This window comes from Acartia tonsa, chromosome 4, assembly GCF_053477335.1.
Source record: "Acartia tonsa isolate MP-2025a chromosome 4, ASM5347733v1, whole genome shotgun sequence".
Taxonomy (NCBI): Eukaryota; Metazoa; Arthropoda; class Copepoda; order Calanoida; family Acartiidae; genus Acartia; species Acartia tonsa.
The window spans coordinates 11,838,085-11,857,323 of record NC_137263.1 but is presented as its reverse complement, the minus strand read 5'-3'; the positions used below and the strand labels follow the sequence as shown (position 1 = coordinate 11,857,323).

Genomic DNA, 19,239 nt, shown 5'->3' with positions numbered 1-19,239 from the left:
TTGTCCAGGATTTGAATCTGTTTGTAGATGACTCGAGTAGCCGTTTGTCTGTTGGGTGTTCTTAGTTTGAGACGACTGAATTCGTGGTGATATATTTCAGAGATGATTATGCATACATTTCTACAAGAGTGGCTTCAAAATCTTTAAATTTTATTCACATTTAAATAAGTAGAATCTTCACAACTAAATTCTATATATTTTATCAGGGATCTAAAGGGATAAGACAATGATTGATAGATTAATATACATCCCCAAATGATGATACACAAAAATATCCATTCTGTAGTTTACAAATAGTGTTTGAAACGTGTGGACACTTAAAGGGGGGGGGGGGGGGATTTTAAGGCAACCATCTCGTAATCAATGTATAAATGGCACTTAGAATTCGAATTTGGATCTGAAATTTTGCATGAGTAATCCTTGGTAGGTCTATTTTCCCTAAATCGAACAAAAAGTTGGAAAAGTAGCGGCTAACGGCTGGCGGCTCATCCGTTTAGACATTTGTTGGGTATTTTCAAGCGAAATCCATCACGAAACCTCTCTCCACCAGCCGGAAGTTGCTGGTACTAGAAATCTAAAAAATGTTTTTTTGTATCATTTCACATGATTTAAAGCAAAATATGTTTCAAAAAGTTGATTTCTACGTAATTTATGAAGATTTGCCCTAAAAATAGCCAAAAAACGGCTAAACGGCTGAGCCGTTAGCCGTTACTTTTTCAACTTTTTTTTCGATTTAGGGAAAATAGACCTACCAAGGATTACTCATGCACAATTTTAGATCAAAATTCGAATTTTAAGTGCCATTTATACATTGATTACGAGATGGTTGCATTAACCCCCCCCCCCTTAATGAACTAACCAATCAAATTCAATTCAATTCCCCAAAGATGTTAAGTCAACAAATAAGGAAATGTTATTTTAAAGATTAGGGGAGTGGTGTAATCAACAGTCCAATGCCCCCTCCCTGCCTGATATTTTACACATTTCTTCATTTTATTACTAATATTTCAACAAGTAAAGAAAGGGGAATGGAACTTAAATATCCCTTCTTTTATAACTATATATATCAGACAGCTCAATGTCAAACATTTTGCTTTATTCATGTCTTTTATTGCTTGCTTGCGTAATTTAATTCTTATTATTTTTGTATAATCGAAATTTTTAAATGTCTGTTTGAAATAAGTTTTTATGGCAAATTTGATTTTCGGATTTATTTCTGTATTATATTTATTAAATTTTCTTTTATATTAGGTATTTTGTGGAGGAGGAGTCAATACGCAAGGAGCGTGAGATTGACACAATAGTGAACAAGCAACGGGCTGACCGACACGACACTGAACAATTCTACCTGGCCAAGTTCCGCGAGTATATTCTCAACAGTAACAGAATAGCAAGGTTACAGGCCAAATATGACAACATTCGTAAGTGCCTGGGCGACAAGAGCGCGGCCGGGGCAACTGCCACGTTACCGAGACCGATAGCGGCGTCCCGCCGCCGCATTGGGCGGACTATTTTGGCGGGCCAGCCAAAGCTGTTTGGCGGCAGTCTGGAGGAATTTTTGGAGTCAACCAAAGAGGATATTCCGCTGATTTTGCGGAGTTGTATCCGCGTTATTAATCTATATGGTCTGCATCACCAGGGGATCTTCAGGGTCTCTGGCTCACAGGTCAGTAGATAATTCTGCAAGTGATGGAATGTGCCAAAATGTATCCTGCAAGTTTATGATTTAAATATTCTAACAAAGTTTTCAAAGAATGTTTGTATGTTTTACTATTATGGTGTAAGTTTCATAGTGTTGGGTATTGTTCAGGATAACAAGTTTAGAATTAGCTACAATGTTGTCTATTTATTCTATACAACTCATGGTAATCTGTAAATATGTGTGTGTGTGTGTGTGTGTGTATCTACCCAAATGTGCAGAAACTTTTCTTTGCATTAGACTGAAGAAAATAGGCTAAAACTTTAAGAACAATTTTACTACCTAAGTATGTCACAATTTTTAAAAATCTGCTGCGAATAAAATCTTGTTGAAGTGTTAAATGGTCTGATGACTTCTATTCAACAATAGCATCTAAATGGTTTAGTTTAAGTTGATTCTCCCTGGTCCTTGCCCAGACTTATAACCGGCCAATGGCTTAAGTGTTCGTACATTTGTGTGCAAGAGAACTGTTAAATTTCTTTATTAAATACTATAAGAAAAGAAATGGAGCAATATACATTTAGTGCATATGATTAATTTAAGGTTCGTAGGCATATACATATGTTTATTGAACCTTCTAAATAGATATACCACCACGTTAATAGTTTTACCTTAATACTTTTCCGCGTGGGGCTTTGTTGGAACGGTAAAACACCAATATCTTCTTTCATGGCAGAGCAAATATTGAGTTCAGTGCCTGATTCAAACATTTTAGACTAAACCTAATTTTAAAAAGCTTCACAAATTTTGTTCTTCAAATTTTCGCTTTAATCGACAACTTTGCTTCCTACGGATTCAAGTTTTCGCTTTAATCGACAACTTTGCCTCCTACGAATTATTATCCAGAAATTCATGACCATGCCTCTTAACAGAATAGCCTAAAACCTGGCAGTGTTTCTTTATGGGACCAATATACATACAGCATGACCCTCGAAAAAGTATTTTTAAGCATCTGCAGCCCTTATTTCTCAATGAATTATAAAAAAATGCATATGTCCTTGTTCTCCATAGTATTCCACATAAGTAGATTGAATTTTTTTTTTTTACCTCCATTAACACCGGAGATTTTTAGAGCTAAAGTTTTGAAAAAGTGACTGAGGAAAAAGTAACTTTTAACATGAAACGACTTTTTTAGCAAAATTAAGGTAGAAATCCTTTTATTTTTGTTACTAGCAGAAACTTTATACAAAAATGAAATAAAAAATTTAGTTTTTGAGTAAAAAGCATTTTTTTACACATATTTTTTGAGTCTTTTTAGTTTAATGATATTTTGAAAAACTTACTTATTAGGCAAAATTGTTTAAGATTAAAAAACCAAATAAATCTTTATGAATATAGCAGGAAAATTGTTTTTGTTTCACAATCCTAACTTTAATAACAAAAAAGTTATAAAGAAAATAAAATTAAAACATAATAATTTTTTTGTCTAAAAAGCTTAATTAACCCCCTATTAAATTATTGAGATGTCAGAAAAGTAGGCGGTGCAACTGTCAAAATTAATCCTTTTCTCAAATAAGGGTTAATAAATAACCTAAAATTTGCAAATAATCAATTCATTCAGTAGTATTTTTTGCCATTAAAAATTTATATTTTTTGGTGGAATAAAAAAGAAATAATTAGTTAACTTGTTTTTCTTTGTGTATTATTCAGTTGCCAGAAAAACATAATATAACCATCCAAAAAATAAGAGAAACAAAAAAAATTCTTTTTCTCAGTCACTTTTTCAAAACTTTAGCTCTAAAAATCTCCGGTGTTAATGGAGGTAAAAAAAATATTTTTATATCTACTTATGTGGAATACTATGGAGAACAAGGACATAAGCATTTTTTTATAATTCATTGAGAAATAAGGGCTGCAGATGCTTAAAAATACTTTTTCGAGGGTCATGCTGTACATAGTATCAGTTAACTTTAGTTACTTCGTCTCTAGGGTAGGGCTTGAAAGGTCAGGATAAAACGCCACCCCAAGATACTTATAAAGCTTACCTGGAATCAACAACCGATTGGGATCATCAGTTTACGCGATCTTTAGCTTAAAAAAAAACTTAATACTTTTTATTATAGGATAATCTATTATACAAAGTAGCTTGATGTCTGTCCGTCTGTCTGTCCGTCTGAAGCTTAAGATCTCAGTAACCGCTGAACCGATTGGGCTCTACTCTTCAGGGATTATACCTACTGGTCCTGTGATGGTTTTAAGCTATTTTCCTGGGGGATGGGACACCCCCAACCCCCTAAAAAACTAAAAATACCACCTCCCCAAAAAATTTTTTTACATTTTTGTAAAATCTCAGTAACTGCTGAACAAATTGGGCTCTACTCTTCTGGGAATATACCTACTGGTCCTCCGGTGGTTTTAGGCTATTTTCTAGGAGGGTGGGACACCCCAACCCCCCCAACAAAATTTTAAAAAATCCACATTTCCAAATTTAAATTTTTTTTTGATTTTTGTAAACAAAAACCAGTAATTGGGTTGGGGGAACCCCACTGCACCATGTGGCGAAGCCCCCATGAAACCCCCCCCTTAAAAAAAAAAAAATTCACCCAAAAAATTTTCGGCTTTTTGTAACTTTTAAAAATTGACATCTTTAAAAAGTTGTCGCAATTAAAGGTATTAAATAAAATTTACAGAGGAGAGTTTTCAATTTTTGTGTATACGGTGAACAACCTGGGTTTAATTTTTACGAATTGAAATTTTTGTGCTTACGACGCACAACCTGGGATTTAATTTTACCAAAGAGTAATTCGGCAAAGAATAACTTTTTTGAAAATATAACTTTAAATTATTCTGGAGGGTTGACTTTCCATTACCTCATGGGGCGAAGCCCCTAGAGGCTAGGGGCGAAGCCTTTAGTGCTTTTTTAAATTACCTATAATTTATCTAAATTCTATTTAGTCTAAGTTACTATAGTAAGAATAAGTTCCTATAAATTGTCTGAAATCTTGCGAGGGGGCAGATAGGATGTTTTTACAAATCAGCTGATGCTGAACTTTAGAATTTAATGCCTCTCATTAAGTATATGCTATTTTAACACAATAATTTCTTTAGTATTAAATAAGAAAAAATGGTTTTTAGTTTTTTTCTTGCTCTTTTGAATAGCATAAAACTTGTCTATTACTTTTCGAAGCAATCCTAAAAAGCAAATAAATTTAAGGGACAAAAAACTACTTTTGCTATTTAATATCATGGTTTTCTTAAGCTGTATTGCAAGAATGGCGACCAATGACCCCATCTGCTAACTGAGATTTATTTGACTTCTCTGTTTCTCCGCCAGTATTTGGCCAGCTTACCTGGATCTATAATTGCTGGACGTGGACCTTATATAATTATATGCCGGGGGAGGGGGGAATTGTAATATTTTTAAAATTTCGATTTGATTTGATTTTTTTTTGATAGATTTGATGTATATTTCGTTAAGAAATTAATTAAAATATTTCTTTCTGGACTTTAAAACATGCGCAAAATATTTTTTTACAGTTTAGGTGTGTATTATTAGAGGGCTATGCAATATCACGTCATCTAAGAATTAACTAAAACTAAAATATTTAATCATTTATACTCCATTTAAGCGTGAGATGTGGGGATACTAATTTGAAATCAATTGTAAAGTTTGATATTTGAAAATTTTATTTAATCCAGCACGTCCATGAGTTTTGTGTAAATTTATTTGAACCTAACTAGGTAAAAGGTTCATTAGATTTGTTTGTTCTTCAAAATAGTTGTAACCTAGTTTAAATTCAATAACTTACTCACACACACACACACTCACACATTCTTGGTTTATCCAGCTAGACTATTTGGTATCGTTGGTACTAAATGACTTGTTCGTAAGTCTATATCAAAATGCATTTTTTACTTACATTTCATCTTTGAACAAACCAATCTACACGTAACTATTTTTGACATTAATGTACCTGTTATAAAACAAATAATTTAGCTGGGTATTTAAATTAGAAATTTTTGATATGGAGTCCTAGGACTATTAGGTATAATATTAAAAGCAGATTATCTTTTTAAAATAATATTGAATATTAAATGAGCCTGGGCGGTTTTGTTTAGCTTCGCTTTTTATGGATATTGACATCTTTGATTTATGTATTTTTGCGTATCTCTCTTTTGGTATCTTTTTTCTTTATTACTATGTCTTTGATATGAATCTAATGTTCTTGTCCTTGTTAATTTTTATCAAAAAATGTCCTTGAGAAGTGTTGATTTTAACCCACTTTTTACATTTGATTTTCTAAATAAAACTTTAATTAATTTGAATTTTTTGAATATGACAGAATGTTAAATATTTGATGCGTATATTAAATATTTGCATTTATTTTAAATTGTTTTTAATGATAAAGTTTTGTTTAATTAATAATAGATTTTACAAAAATTACTAATAATGTAATCATTTTTATTCTTTAAAGTCTTATTTTTCTATCATTCCATCTTACTAAAATGTAGGTTTTCTTGCTTTATACAAATGGAAAAAAAACCTTCTTGGAAAATATATATGGACCTTTTATAGAATTTCTTTTTAGATGTCTATTTTTTTATATATATTGTCTAATTTGTAGGCTTAACTGCAGGGCTTTCTAGCCGCTAAGATTATAGTAAACCTAACTTTTGATGTCCAATTCTTGTAAAACGTTTGTATATAGCAACTAACTACTAATTTATAAATCTTAAATTGCAAAACCGCGGAAAATTAGCGACTGTAGATCCCTGCCATTCTGTGTTGATTATCCTCCAATATTGATATGCCTGATAAGGACAAAATTAGTCTTCCTTTCTTTTCCCTTCAGGAGGGAGATTTTATCTTTAAAATCAAATTTACAGTTTTCTATTTTCATCAAGAGATTTTTTATACCTTGTCTTTTTTGGCTTTAGTTTCAGATATTGTCAACGTTTTTATGTAATAAAAAGTTTAAAGACAGATACGTCCAGTGGAGAAGAATAATGAATCTAAGAATTGTCTATCTATAATACAAAGTAGAATGATGTCTGTCTGTCCATCTGTCTGTCCGTCTGTCCCTTAAGATCTTGGTAACCACTGAACCAATCGGATTCTACTCTTCAGGGAATATACCTACTGGTCCTGTGGTGGTTTTAGGCTATTTTCTAGGGGGGTGTCAATAAATAAGAAATGTTGAACGGCCGTATGGATATACTCTATTTACAAAGAAGCGACTTTATAGGCTTTATTAAATTAAAAGGACATCCTTTGAACAATATTATTCTTATTTTTAAGGAGTGTTCTCTATTCAATTATTCTTTCTTTTCATCTATAGAAAAGGATGAACTATGATAAACGGAGGATAGCTCTTATGGTTGTACAAAAATATTTTTACTTTTCAATGTATAAAGAATTTTCTTTGAAAGAGGGAAGTAATAGTAATGCGAAATTATACTTAAATAAGTATTTGCTATTGTAATTGCCTTAAAACATACAAGCTTTAAATTAATTTATATTAGCGTACATTATATTTTTTTTGTTTTATTAAGTTATTGTTTTTAAAACTCATGTATTTAGAATAATTTGGAACAATAATAAAGGAAAGAGAAGTTGGTGGCAAATTAATCAAATTGGATTGTCCCCTTCCTCCCTGAAGAAACCAGAAAGAGTAATAAAAGATTGATGAAATTGCAAAGAATAAAATAATTATTTTGCAGGGTTCATTTTGCATTTTGACTGTCATCTTTTTATTGGCAAGATAATAATGGTCTGGTTTTAGTGGGGGCTTTCTATTCGTGTCCAGGGATAAAGGGATACACCAAGAAAGATAAATTAATCATCCCCCAAACTCTAGTTGTTCAGTTTTCTTTCTTGTTTAACTTACAAATATTTAGATGAAGATAGAGGGAAGAATGATTTATATTCTATTTAGTATTTACCTATCTCTCTGATATTGATTCCTTTCATCTTCTATTTGACTATGTCTGTTTGGATTTCAAATCAAATGAAGCAACTCCATAATTTGTTTATGCTGTCTCTACGGACATTGTTTTTCAGGTTGTTGACTAGAGTCTAGATTGTGTAGAGATTGTAAAGTCTAGATTGTGTAGGGATTGTAAAGTCTAGATTGTGTAGAGATTTCAAACTTTAGATTGTGTTGAGATTTCAAACTTTAGATTGTGTTGATATTATAAAGTGTAGTAATCAAATAGTCTAAATTGTGTTAGAGATTGTAAAGTCTAGATTGTGTAGAGATCAAATAGTCTTGATTTTGTCCTAGAGATTGTAAAGTCTAGATTGTGTAGAGATCAAGTATAGATTGTTTTTAGTTTACAAAGTCTAGTTTTTTTTAGACTACAAAGACTGTAGAGCTTAGACTGCATGATTCCATACTATCTTAATTACTCTTATTTTTTTTAGAAAACTTAAATGATTATATTCATATGTATTTTTCTTTTCTTTTCATTAACTATAAATAAAATATGCTAATTTATGCTGCTCTAAAACAGACATAAACATAAACACGCCCCCTTCAAATTTGTTTTAAATTTAAATGGTTTTCAAGATTTGTACATGCTTCAAGATTAATTGTTGGTGTGTGTAAGTGGGTGTGTTTGATTGTTTGTGCTCTGTGTGTGTTAAATTGGTAAAAGCAAAAAAAATTGAAAACTAGAGCTTAGATTTCAGATTTAATGCAGAAGGCTGTAGCATTCAATGGTTATCCAAATCTATACTAAACATAAAATAACTTTAAAATCAAACTGTTATTTTTTCAACTATTTAATTATTAGATTTGGTTGGCTTTGGTTAGCCCATTGTTGAAAAAGAATTTCTTATTATATTACAAAAGTAAGAATTAAAGTCATATTTACTAGCGGTTTCGCCCTTACCTCCTAGGGACTCTGTGTTAACAGGGGAATGGACTGGACATAAAAATGACTTAAAACACCCTAAGACTGAAAATTTCAAAATTATATAGCCCTAAGACCTATGGAAGCTTCCCTTATATGGAAAACTCTGTAAAATAGTTAATGAGAGATCTATAAAATAACTTGTCTGTGATGAAAGAAATTATAAATCTAAATGAAACTTATTAATGATAAATGCTCGAGAGTACAAAAACTTTCTAATTTAAACTATTTGTCAGTGACTGATTGCAATTTCAAAAGATTAAAATTATGTTTTGTAATGTTTAAATTTTTGGGTGCCATATGTTTTACTATGAATTATGAAATTAATTTATTTGTGTATTTTATTTCTAAGCCTTGGCCTATTTTCATGGGTCTTAAGGGATAAGACAAGGAATGATTAATTTATTTACATTTCCAATGATGATAAACAAAAGGCAGTTTTATTCTTGATATTACTCTATATATATTTAAACACCAACAACTAAAGTAGCTCGCTGCTGCCTAGCTCTGAAATGGCAAAACTAATTTTTTTCAAATCTTTATATGACATAATAACGGTATTCGTCATACATAAATAAATAAATTCAAAATATGGTAATTGGATTGGAGTTACAATTATATTTGGTTTTCACATATATTTGCTGATCGATTTAGATCAGTTTAATCATTTAATATTTGTGGTCTTAATTTAATACAAGTCATTTTTTGGTGTTCAATGATGTATGATTTTGGAGCTTTTTTCGTAAATTTGTTTATTAAGATTATTTTTTTCTTCATATTTTCAGCCTTTTGATTTATAATTAATAGTTTATATATCATCTATTACTTTTAGGTTGAAATCAACAATTTCCGCGAGGCATTTGAGCGCGGCGAGGACCCCCTGGGGGAGATGACGGACGCCAGCGACATCAACTCTGTGTGCGGGGTGATGAAGCTTTACCTGCGGGAGCTCAGGGAACCCATCTTCTCTGTACAATACTTTGACCAGTTCATGGACCTAGCACGTAAGTATTCTAACTATTTTAGGTTCTTACTTAGCAATAAGAGTGTTAGGATGACTGTCTATCTTTAAATAACAAGTTATTGTTGCTTATTATTAGTACAACCTCCTTTTAGAAAGAAAATTTAATGAAATTAGAATTCAAGCATGCTGAAAAAAAGCATTTAAAGATAATTCCAAGTGAAATGAACCCATTATGGGCTATGTCAGCCATGGAAAGGGACATGTAGTTTTTAAATAAAGAGTAATACAGTTCAAGTTAATAATAGTTTCTTAGGGACAATAATAATGTTTGTTTTAGCAGAGTAATATTTACAATTATGATTTCCATTGGGTTTTTAAGCTTGAACATTTCTGCAAAAGTAATATCTACTGCAAGTAATTCTAAATTTTTCAGTCCATACCTTTTTTGCCTTAAAATACAATCTGACCATCTGTTAAATTTTTGTTAGAATACATGTACTTGTCTTTAGCTGATGTTATGTCGTGTCTTGAGCCTTATCTTATCCATATAATAATCTAAATGCATCCCCTGTAATTAGACAATTAAAAATACACGCTTTTTATTCTTTTAATTTTACTTGCTAAAGAAAGATTTTATCACTATAAATGCTTCTTTAAGTTAAGTTTGCTCCATAGAGATTTATAGTAGATAGGTTAATGCTACTGCCTTAGATTTCTTTAAAATGGATTTTATTTTAAGTTATTTTAATAAGAAAATAAAAAAATATATATATAGATACTAAAGATTTGCGCTGTCAAAGAATAAAGATATGATTTTTTGTTGCAAATACTTATTTTTGTATAAAATTTAAAATCAAAATTTGTATTACATTTTTTAGCTAATTTTATCATTCTGTAATTTTCCATGATTTAGAGTATTACATTGTGATGGAATTGAATAAGATTTTAGAAAACTTTTTAGAAAAATGAATTGTCATAATTTTGGCATCTTTAGCTAAAATTTCTGGGAAGAAACTTTGTAAAAAGCTGCAGGAGGGATGTTGGAAGGGGCTGGGGGGGGGGGGGGGTATACCAAGAGGGGCGTAATAGATTTATTACCCTTGATGGTCAATCAGTCACAATAACAAGTAAAACTCGAAAAGGAATATAAGACTTGTTATATGGATGAAATGAAATAAAATACCCTTCCATACGAAGATGTCAAAGACCTTCTAACCAAAACTGTGGTCCAGTTGTTCCTATTGGTTTAATTGAGGGATTGTTCATCTAGGCTTTCTATATATTGGGGGGGCTGGATGTTGAACAAATTAATGTTGACCATATTTGGATAAATAGTTGTTCAGCCCAGAACTAAAAAGGAAAAGATGTAACGGGAAGGAAGAAAAATTAATTATTAGTTCCTTTTAACAATGGAATCAAATTTTTGCATGTTAAATATTTTTTGGATTTTGAACGATTTTCATAGGATTTATTTCTTTACTGATTATTAATTTGCTAAATGCTAAAAAAGTCTACTTATTTTTATTTCATTTCAAAATAGGGAGGAAGTGTTTCACTGGGCAATTTTTGGGAAACCGTTAGAGATGATAGGATCAAAAAAGTTCTTTCTGGGTAGCTTAAAGCCACCACAGAGCTAACCACGGCTAAAAAGCATACACACTTTAATATTTAGCTATATTTAGCTAAAAAGTAAATATGCGTAATTTTGTAAGCCTAGAATAACACTCTTCCTTCCTTCAGATTGACCAAGATAATATTATCATTTGATAAATTATAATAAGTTATGTCATTATATTTACAATTATAGCACTCAATGCTGTCTTTATATACTTGAGGCTACGCACCCAGATGCCTACAGATATACTAAAGGAAAGGGAAAGGGGCCGACCATTACTTTCAATTTTAATTTTCAAAGGGGTATTTCTTCTAGTTATAATTCTTCATTGGACCTTTAAGAAGCTTCACATTATCTGTCTAGCACATAGACAGACAATAACCTTTTACTGAAATGAAACTAGTACTGAGCTTCCACCTCAATGCTATGCTAATTTAGATAAATAGTATATTTTTTTTCTATAAAAAACGGCATGTTCACCTTGGCGTTAAGAGTTCGAATATTAATATATTATAGAGAAAATCTACGAGGCTAATATTTGTTTATATCTCTATTTTAATCCCCCTAAAATTGTCTATTATTGATGATGCCTTACATAAAATCTAGAAATAACCAGGGAGGAAGGGTCACAAGGCTGTATATAACACTGGTACCAAAACAACAACGATATCTTATTCGTTAATCTAAAACTGTGGGTACTTTTATCTAATTTTGATTGGTTAGTTCCATACTTGTATTGTCCAAACTTTTCAACCAATAAATTTAAAGTACAGAAGTGGAAATCATTATTGGGAATGTATATAACTTTATCATCAAATATCTTATCCCTTAAGATCCTAATGATACTTCCCCTTCTTCCGAAAGTTAAGTTTACACTTGATCTTAAGTGTTTGCTCTTTTCTGTGTATCCTCACACAATGGACTAAATTGTACACAATTTAAACATTAAATCAATTAAATCAATAATTACACTATTATGCAAAATTATAGAGTTCTATATTTGAACCACATGGCTGGTTGTTTTTTAATCTAGTATTTCACTAGTGGTTACGCCTCTTATAGGTAGGGGCTCTGTAATCGTAAGAGCATAGGGGGCTAGAAGAAAAAGCTTAAAGCATCCCAAGACTTTATTCTGAAAATAAAATCGCCTAAAACCATCACATGATCAATGTGAAGCTTGCCTAAAATAGAGACCCCAATCGGTATAGTAGTAATTGAGATCTTCAGCTTCGGAAAAAATAGGATAAATTTAAGATCCTAAAATAATGTGTTAGCCATGCATGAAAGTCGCATTTATTTTTGCACATTTTGACCCTTTTTGAATTAATCTATTATAGAGTGCGTGTGTGCTGTAGGGGTTGAGATATTTAAATAAATATGACGAGGGATAAATTAAGTTGCTGAAATACACTAAATTTTCTATAGGGAAACTTAGATATTATGTTTTCTAAAAACTGTTAAAAATGTTTTTATTAGGTATTTGATTAACTAATTAAACCAAACATTTAGAAAAATGTATTTCCACTTTTTTTATACAGATTATTTTAAACATCGTTAAACTCTTTGTATATCAATCAATGAACAACGTTTAAAGGGTTATTTATAAAGAGATGAGGGAATATAACTATCTAGGTCTTGATGTTAATACTTTGTAGTAAATTTTGATGAAAAGAAATAGGTACAAAAATTTTAAGTTTCTTTTTTAAAAGTGGGGGGGGGGTTGAAGCTACCCCCCCCCCCCCCCCGGTAGAATAGACAAACATGTTCTATTGTCTAAGTTTATCCTTTTAAAAGATCTTAAGAATTTTAAGAATTATCAGACAGATGTACTGACGGACATCCAGACGTATGGCACAAAAGTAGAATGAATATTCTATTAAAACTCCATGTAAAAGGGGGGAGGCGGTTGTGCCACTTTCTGAAACGAAAAGTAAAACGTGCATGATCTCAGCCAATAAAAGAGTTACAGCTATAAGATTCGGCACAGCAATTGCTCTTGTGGAGAACAATATGGAACCGTGGAGAAACGGCGGCGGAACCGCTGTTCCCGCCGAAAACCGCTGTTTCCCGCCTAATTTTATTTTTGCCTTTTCTCGCCATAATAGACAATTTTCAATCATCTGAGATAAACTTTTTTTTATAACAAAAATTCCTTATATTTTAACTTGACACTTGTAAGAAATATTACGAGTGTCACTTGAAAATAAGAGGGATATTTTTATGAGAAAAAAAAGTTTATCTCAGATGATAGAGAACTGTCTAATTTGGCGAAAAAAAGGCAAAAAAATATTGACGGGAAACGGCGATTTTCGGCGGGAGCGGCGGTTCCGCCGCCGTTTCTTCACAGTTCCATACTGTTCTTCACAAAAGCAACTGCTGTGCCGAACTTTAGAGCTGTAACTCTTTTATGGGCTGAGATCATGCGCGTTTACTTTGGGTTTCAAAAAGTGGCACATCCGCCTCCCCCCTTTGATCAGAATTTTTAGCAAAATTGTCCGAGAACTTTGAAACTATTTGTTTGAAGTATGCTTGAAGCAACTGACAATAAACAGGGCAAGTGTATTAAAAGGGTTTTAGGGAGCATTTTTAGGGGGAGAAAAGTAAACAAAATTTTAGATTGTAAATTATCTTGAATTAAAAATTTATGAAGTGATTAAATTATCTAAATAAATTTGGTATCTGGTATTTTTTTTAAGGCACTATGTAATGTCTTTATTACAACTAGGAATTTTTGTAAAAATGACGAATTAAAAAATCAGAGGTGGATTCTTGAGAAAAAAATTAGGGTCGCTGCATCTTTACCTCGCCAAAATTGTTTTTGAAAAATCCTCCAAAATCACATAAAAAATCTACAAAAATTTAATAAAATCAGCGAGTGAGGCAGAGATGCAGCGACCCTAATTTTTTAAAGTATCCATCTCAGGTAAATAACCCAACAGTATGTCGATAATATGTCAACTACCGCCTTGTTTTATCGACTTTGATAAGAAGATTATAAAACACTGGCAGCAAAATCTTTGTCTGTTCTTTTTAAAATTATTTTTAAAAATTATTTGAGTGTCTCTTCTAATATTGTACTTTTTAATTTAACAGGTAGTACATTATTGTACTTTATATTTTATTCAGGGGAGTGTCCACCACCCATAGTACAAGATTCTAAGGACATAAGTATGTTTGAGTGTGTCCTTTTATCACTAAATATTATTATGAACATTCACCCTAAGCTTCTCGACCAAGAAAGTTGTAGGTTAAAACTATATACATAAGAAATCACTGTCCTTTTGCATTTTGGTTGTAGAATAGTAATTATTAATATTTATCAGAATTTTAAAAATGTGTTTTATCTACTCCTAAAGTTCAATTAGGGCTACGGTTTTTTGTGTTAGGCCGAAACCTTTAAGTTTCTTGATTAAGAAGCACAGAGTGATGTGTATATTTTCCATATTTAGTACAAATAAATCATAGTATTTTCAACTTTTGGAAAATATACAAATCTAAATATATTAAAATGCTAATAATGTAAACCTTCACTGTACAATTTAAAAAGCATGTTAGCACAGTTTTAGGAATAATTCAAAGACGAATATTCTTTATAATAAATTAACCATTAAATTCTAATGATTAAACTTATTTTAACAAAAAAATGTAATATTTCAATCAGTGACCCATGACATATTTTTTTTCAAAGCAAAGCTACTTTGTAAGTTTTTGTTTCAATTTGTCTGCTTTTAATGTCGTAGTAACTTGCAAGGATCCAAAATTCTTTTTTTTTGCTGTAAGGGTCCAAAGTTTTTTTTAGAGGGGGGGGGATGAGGATCTTCATTACCCCCTTCCCATAGACGTCCTTGGTCGTTTGTATTGAATCCAGAGTAAGAAATGTGTCAGAAAAATACATTGTTTTAGGAAATCTTATTAATTTGAAAAGCTTGGCTATTATTGGACGTAGCCGTCCTTGTTATTAACAAATTGCTTATTGTAATATTTTTTTGCTTGATTGCTTATGAATGCTTCTGATGTAAAACTATTGCAAAAAAAAACAATATATTTTATATTTTATGGTCGACTAGCGTCACATTAACATATTTACTAGGCCAATAAGTTGGACTTAAATTAGGTTAAAGAATGGTTTAATTTTCAATCCTATTATAAAGTAGTAAGCTTTTTTGTCTGTAGCGAAAGGTCTCGCTATGGTCCTCCTTTACAGTGAAGCTGCTTGTGGGTCCCAGGATGGTTTTAGGCTATTTTTTTTTTTATAAACGTCTGGGTATAGCTTTTTTTTCTACAAATCCACATCCCTCCAAATAAAGAGCCCCTAGATGCTAGGGGCGCATCCGCTAGTAGTTATATATTGTAGACGTTTTCCGCTTAAAATTACATGAAAAATTATAGAATTTACATATGCTTTGTTGGACCCAAGGGCTGAAGGCTCCTGGCCATCAAAAACAGGGATTGATTCTATTGATGTTTTTCGTGAATATCTACAATGCGATTCATGATTTTTTCTGTAAGCCCAGAACTGGTTCTAATCCAGCGGAAATTAATTGGATTGAGAGAGTCATACCTAAAGTCACATTACCTTCACATTTCTTGCTAAAAAAATTAGTAAACTCTAGAACAGACGGAAAAACGTTCGTTACTGAAATTCTTCTCTATTAATCGGTTTTTGGTGTAAGAAATGGTAAGTTGTAGTAAGAGCATTTAAAAACAGTTTTTGCTTAAAATTTCAAATAATACCGAGAAAAAAAAGTTTTTGTTAACCTATATTGATCTTTTTCAATATTGCACTGCTTTACCCCTAAAATTATTTATATTTTTTATGGTGTAGTTTAGTTTTTGTGGTCGGGATTGTGCCGCTTATTGTTGAATATGAGCAAGCTTTAATGTTTGGATTGTTTAAAATCTTATGGCTTTGCTTAAATTTTTGACGGCTAAAAAATAGTGCAGTCCGGCCGTAGATACAGAGCAGAATTTTTGCTGCAGATCATTTAGACTTTCGGCTGCCGAGCCCTGATTTGAACCTTTACTAATTTGTATCACGCATTTCATACAATAATAATGAAAATGCATTTTATTTCTCATGCACTCGTCCTTAGTCTAGCCAGGAGGACAGCTACCCTGCTATTTTATTTCTCATGCATCCGTCCTTAGTCTAGCCAGGAGCACAGCTACTCTGCTATTTTATTTCTCATGCACCCGTCCTTAGTCTAGCCATGAGCACAGCTACTCAGCTATTTTATTTCTCATGCACCCGTCCTTAGTCTAGCCAGGAGGACAGCTACTCTGCTATTTTATTTCTCATGCATCCGTCCTTAGTCTAGCCAGGAGGACAGCTACTCTGCTATTTTATTTCTCATGCACCCGTCCTTAGTCTAGCCAGGAGCACAGCTACTCTGCTATTTTATTTCTCATGCACCCGTCCTTAGTCTAGCCAGGAGCACAGCTACTCTGCTATTTTATTTCTCATGCACCCGTCCTTAGTCTAGCCAGGAGCACAGCTACTCTGCTATTTTATTTCTCATGCATCCGTCCTTAGTCTAGCCAGGAGCACAGCTACTCTGCTATTTTATTTCTCATGCACCCGTCCTTAGTCTAGCCAGGAGCACAGCTACTCTGCTATTTTATTTCTCATGCACCCGTCCTTAGTCTAGCCAGGAGGACAGCTACTCTGCTATTTTATTTCTCATGCACCCGGGCCTAGTCTAGCCAGGAGCACGGCTACTCAGCTATTTTATTTCTCATGCACCCGTCCTTAGTCTAGCCAGGAGGACAGCTACTCTGCTATTTTATTTCTCATGCATCCGTCCTTAGTCTAGCCAGGAGCACAGCTACTCTGCTATTTTATTTCTCATGCACCCGTCCTTAGTCTAGCCAGGAGCACAGCTACTCTGCTATTTTATTTCTCATGCACCCGTCCTTAGTCTAGCCAGGAGGACAGCTACTCTGCTATTTTATTTCTCATGCACCCGGGCCTAGTCTAGCCATCGTTTTATGCAGGAGCGTAGCTAGTCTGTTATAAGTCTTTTTATTTTGCCTTTCTTTTATTACGTTAAAAAATATTTAATCATTGCATGATGAATAGTTCATCATCCAACATCAAACCTGCACTTATAAACAGGACCTACTCCTGTTTACATGTCTACTATCCAGAGTATTGCTGGTACTTTACTCTAATTCAACCTCATTTATAATGATCTATTACAACATTTATAAGTTTAAAATTAGAAGCTAATTGTAAAATAATCTTCTTGATATTTCGTTTAGAGTCAGCTTATGATTTACTTTATGTTATGATATATCACCATCAATTGTTAAAGGCCTTTAATATGCAATTTCAATTTTCCTGGGCACTTAAAATCTCAAATTCTTAGAGCAATTACCGCGCCGTTGCCTTTTCAGGACGACTGGACATATCTTATGTCTTGTTTGAATCTTGTCTCAATACTATGTTTTTTTAAGTCCTCCCTGAAAATCTATGAATATTTTTACTTTAACTCAAATTTTTAAAGCATATAAAGAGAAGGGATATTATCCAAGTCCAAGTGAAATAATTTGGATACTGGTATTATTGTAAAGGTGGTGTGTGGATAATCTGTGAATGGAGAGAGTTGGAACTTTAATATGAATGTGAAAAAGATACCATGAGATTAACTTTTCTTACAGTATGATTCAAAAAAAAAAATTTCATCATTTTATTTACAAAAATGAAATATAAAAAGACATAAGTGGTCTAATGATAATTTTTATTTTGCTCTTAAAATAAACGTTTGATAACCTATTAATAATTGATTTAATCTAGTTGGTATATTAAAACAAAAGATTATCTATTGAATTGACAGCGAATTCATTTTGATGCAAACATGCTGTTAAAGCCCTTTGCTGCATTGGACGAATCTAACCCCAAAGGTGCTGTTGGTCTGTCTGCAGCGAAACTATTACAAATTGAGTAACAAAACTGTTAGTTTCTTAAATTGTACTATAAAAACTGCAAGTAAGTCCTAACGATTGCAGCCAACGATTGCGAATAGAGTAACTAAACTTCCTTAAATTGTATAATAAAGGCTGCAAGTAAGTAAGTAACTTTTTCTTTACAGTCATGAAAGTCCTACTTAATCTTTTTGTTGTCATTCTTCATAAGAACAATTTTACGGATTAATAATTTTTCTTGCATTGTGTAATACCTAATATCTGCTATATTTCTTGTAGTTTTGTGAACCAAAAGCATTTTTGAAAAAAATGTTTGAATATTTTTTTACATGCTAATACAATTTTAGGGCATTCGGGATTCTTTTTTAGCGGAAAAATGTTCGAAATGCATAAATGTAAAGTATTATACGTTACTACTAATAATACTAACTAAATAATAAAATAATTTTCTCCTTTAGAAATGCAAGTATTAAAAAAATAATATTAAGGCGCGCTGATACTTTTCTTTCACGACTCAATTTCTTTGAATTGTTTTTGTGTCTACAGTTTCTCATTTCAACACAATCAAACAAGGATCATTTTAACCATGGATAACAATTATGTCTGAATGAGGCGCACCTATCCTATTATTTAAAACTAGCGGCGTCGCCCCTAGCCTCTAGGGGCTTTGCCCCAAGAGGTTTGATCAAACCAATTTTTCGTATTTAGATTTAAAATAAAAAATAAAAAAAAAATTTGTTGGGGGGGGGAATTTTTTTTTTTTTTTTTTTTTGGGGGGGGGGTTAGTCGACCCCACTATTTTAATTTTAGTTTTAAAAAAGAATTTTTTTTTTTGGGGGGGGGGTGTCCCACCCCCCGAGAAAATAGTTATAAACCTTCCCGGGACCTATGAGAAGCTACCCTGTAAACCCGATCGGTCCAGCGGTTAGCGAGATCCTTCGCTACAAACAAACAGACAGACAAACAAACAGACAGACAAACAAACACACACAAACAGACAGACAAACAAACACACACACAAACAGACAGACATCGTTCTACTTTGTATTATAGATAATGAGCTTTTATTTGTGTGGAGCTAAAGATATCTGAAATTGCCAGCCTAAATGGTTTGTATTTTTCAGGGAAGCTTTATAAATGTCTTTATATACTTGTAGGCTACTCCTTAGCCCAATCCCTAAC

At 32.3% G+C, this 19,239-nt stretch overlaps 1 protein-coding gene across 11 annotated transcripts in view; it reads left to right on the top strand.

Moving 5' to 3' along the window:
- The window catches only part of LOC145316094 (SLIT-ROBO Rho GTPase-activating protein 1-like), a 102,294-nt gene that overhangs the window by 73,028 nt on the left and 10,027 nt on the right, over positions 1-19,239 (top strand). For 6 of the 11 annotated variants that reach the window (XM_080156395.1, XM_080156398.1, XM_080156392.1 and 3 more), the window contains 2 exons: positions 1,252-1,666; positions 9,387-9,558. In XM_080156395.1, the coding sequence (XP_080012521.1) occupies positions 1,252-1,666; positions 9,387-9,558 (587 nt within the window). Of the gene's footprint in view, positions 1-1,251; positions 1,667-9,386; positions 9,559-14,259; positions 14,302-19,239 lie in introns of all 11 variants that reach the window. The other 5 variants (XM_080156391.1, XM_080156394.1, XM_080156389.1 and 2 more) reach the window with 1 other exon arrangement.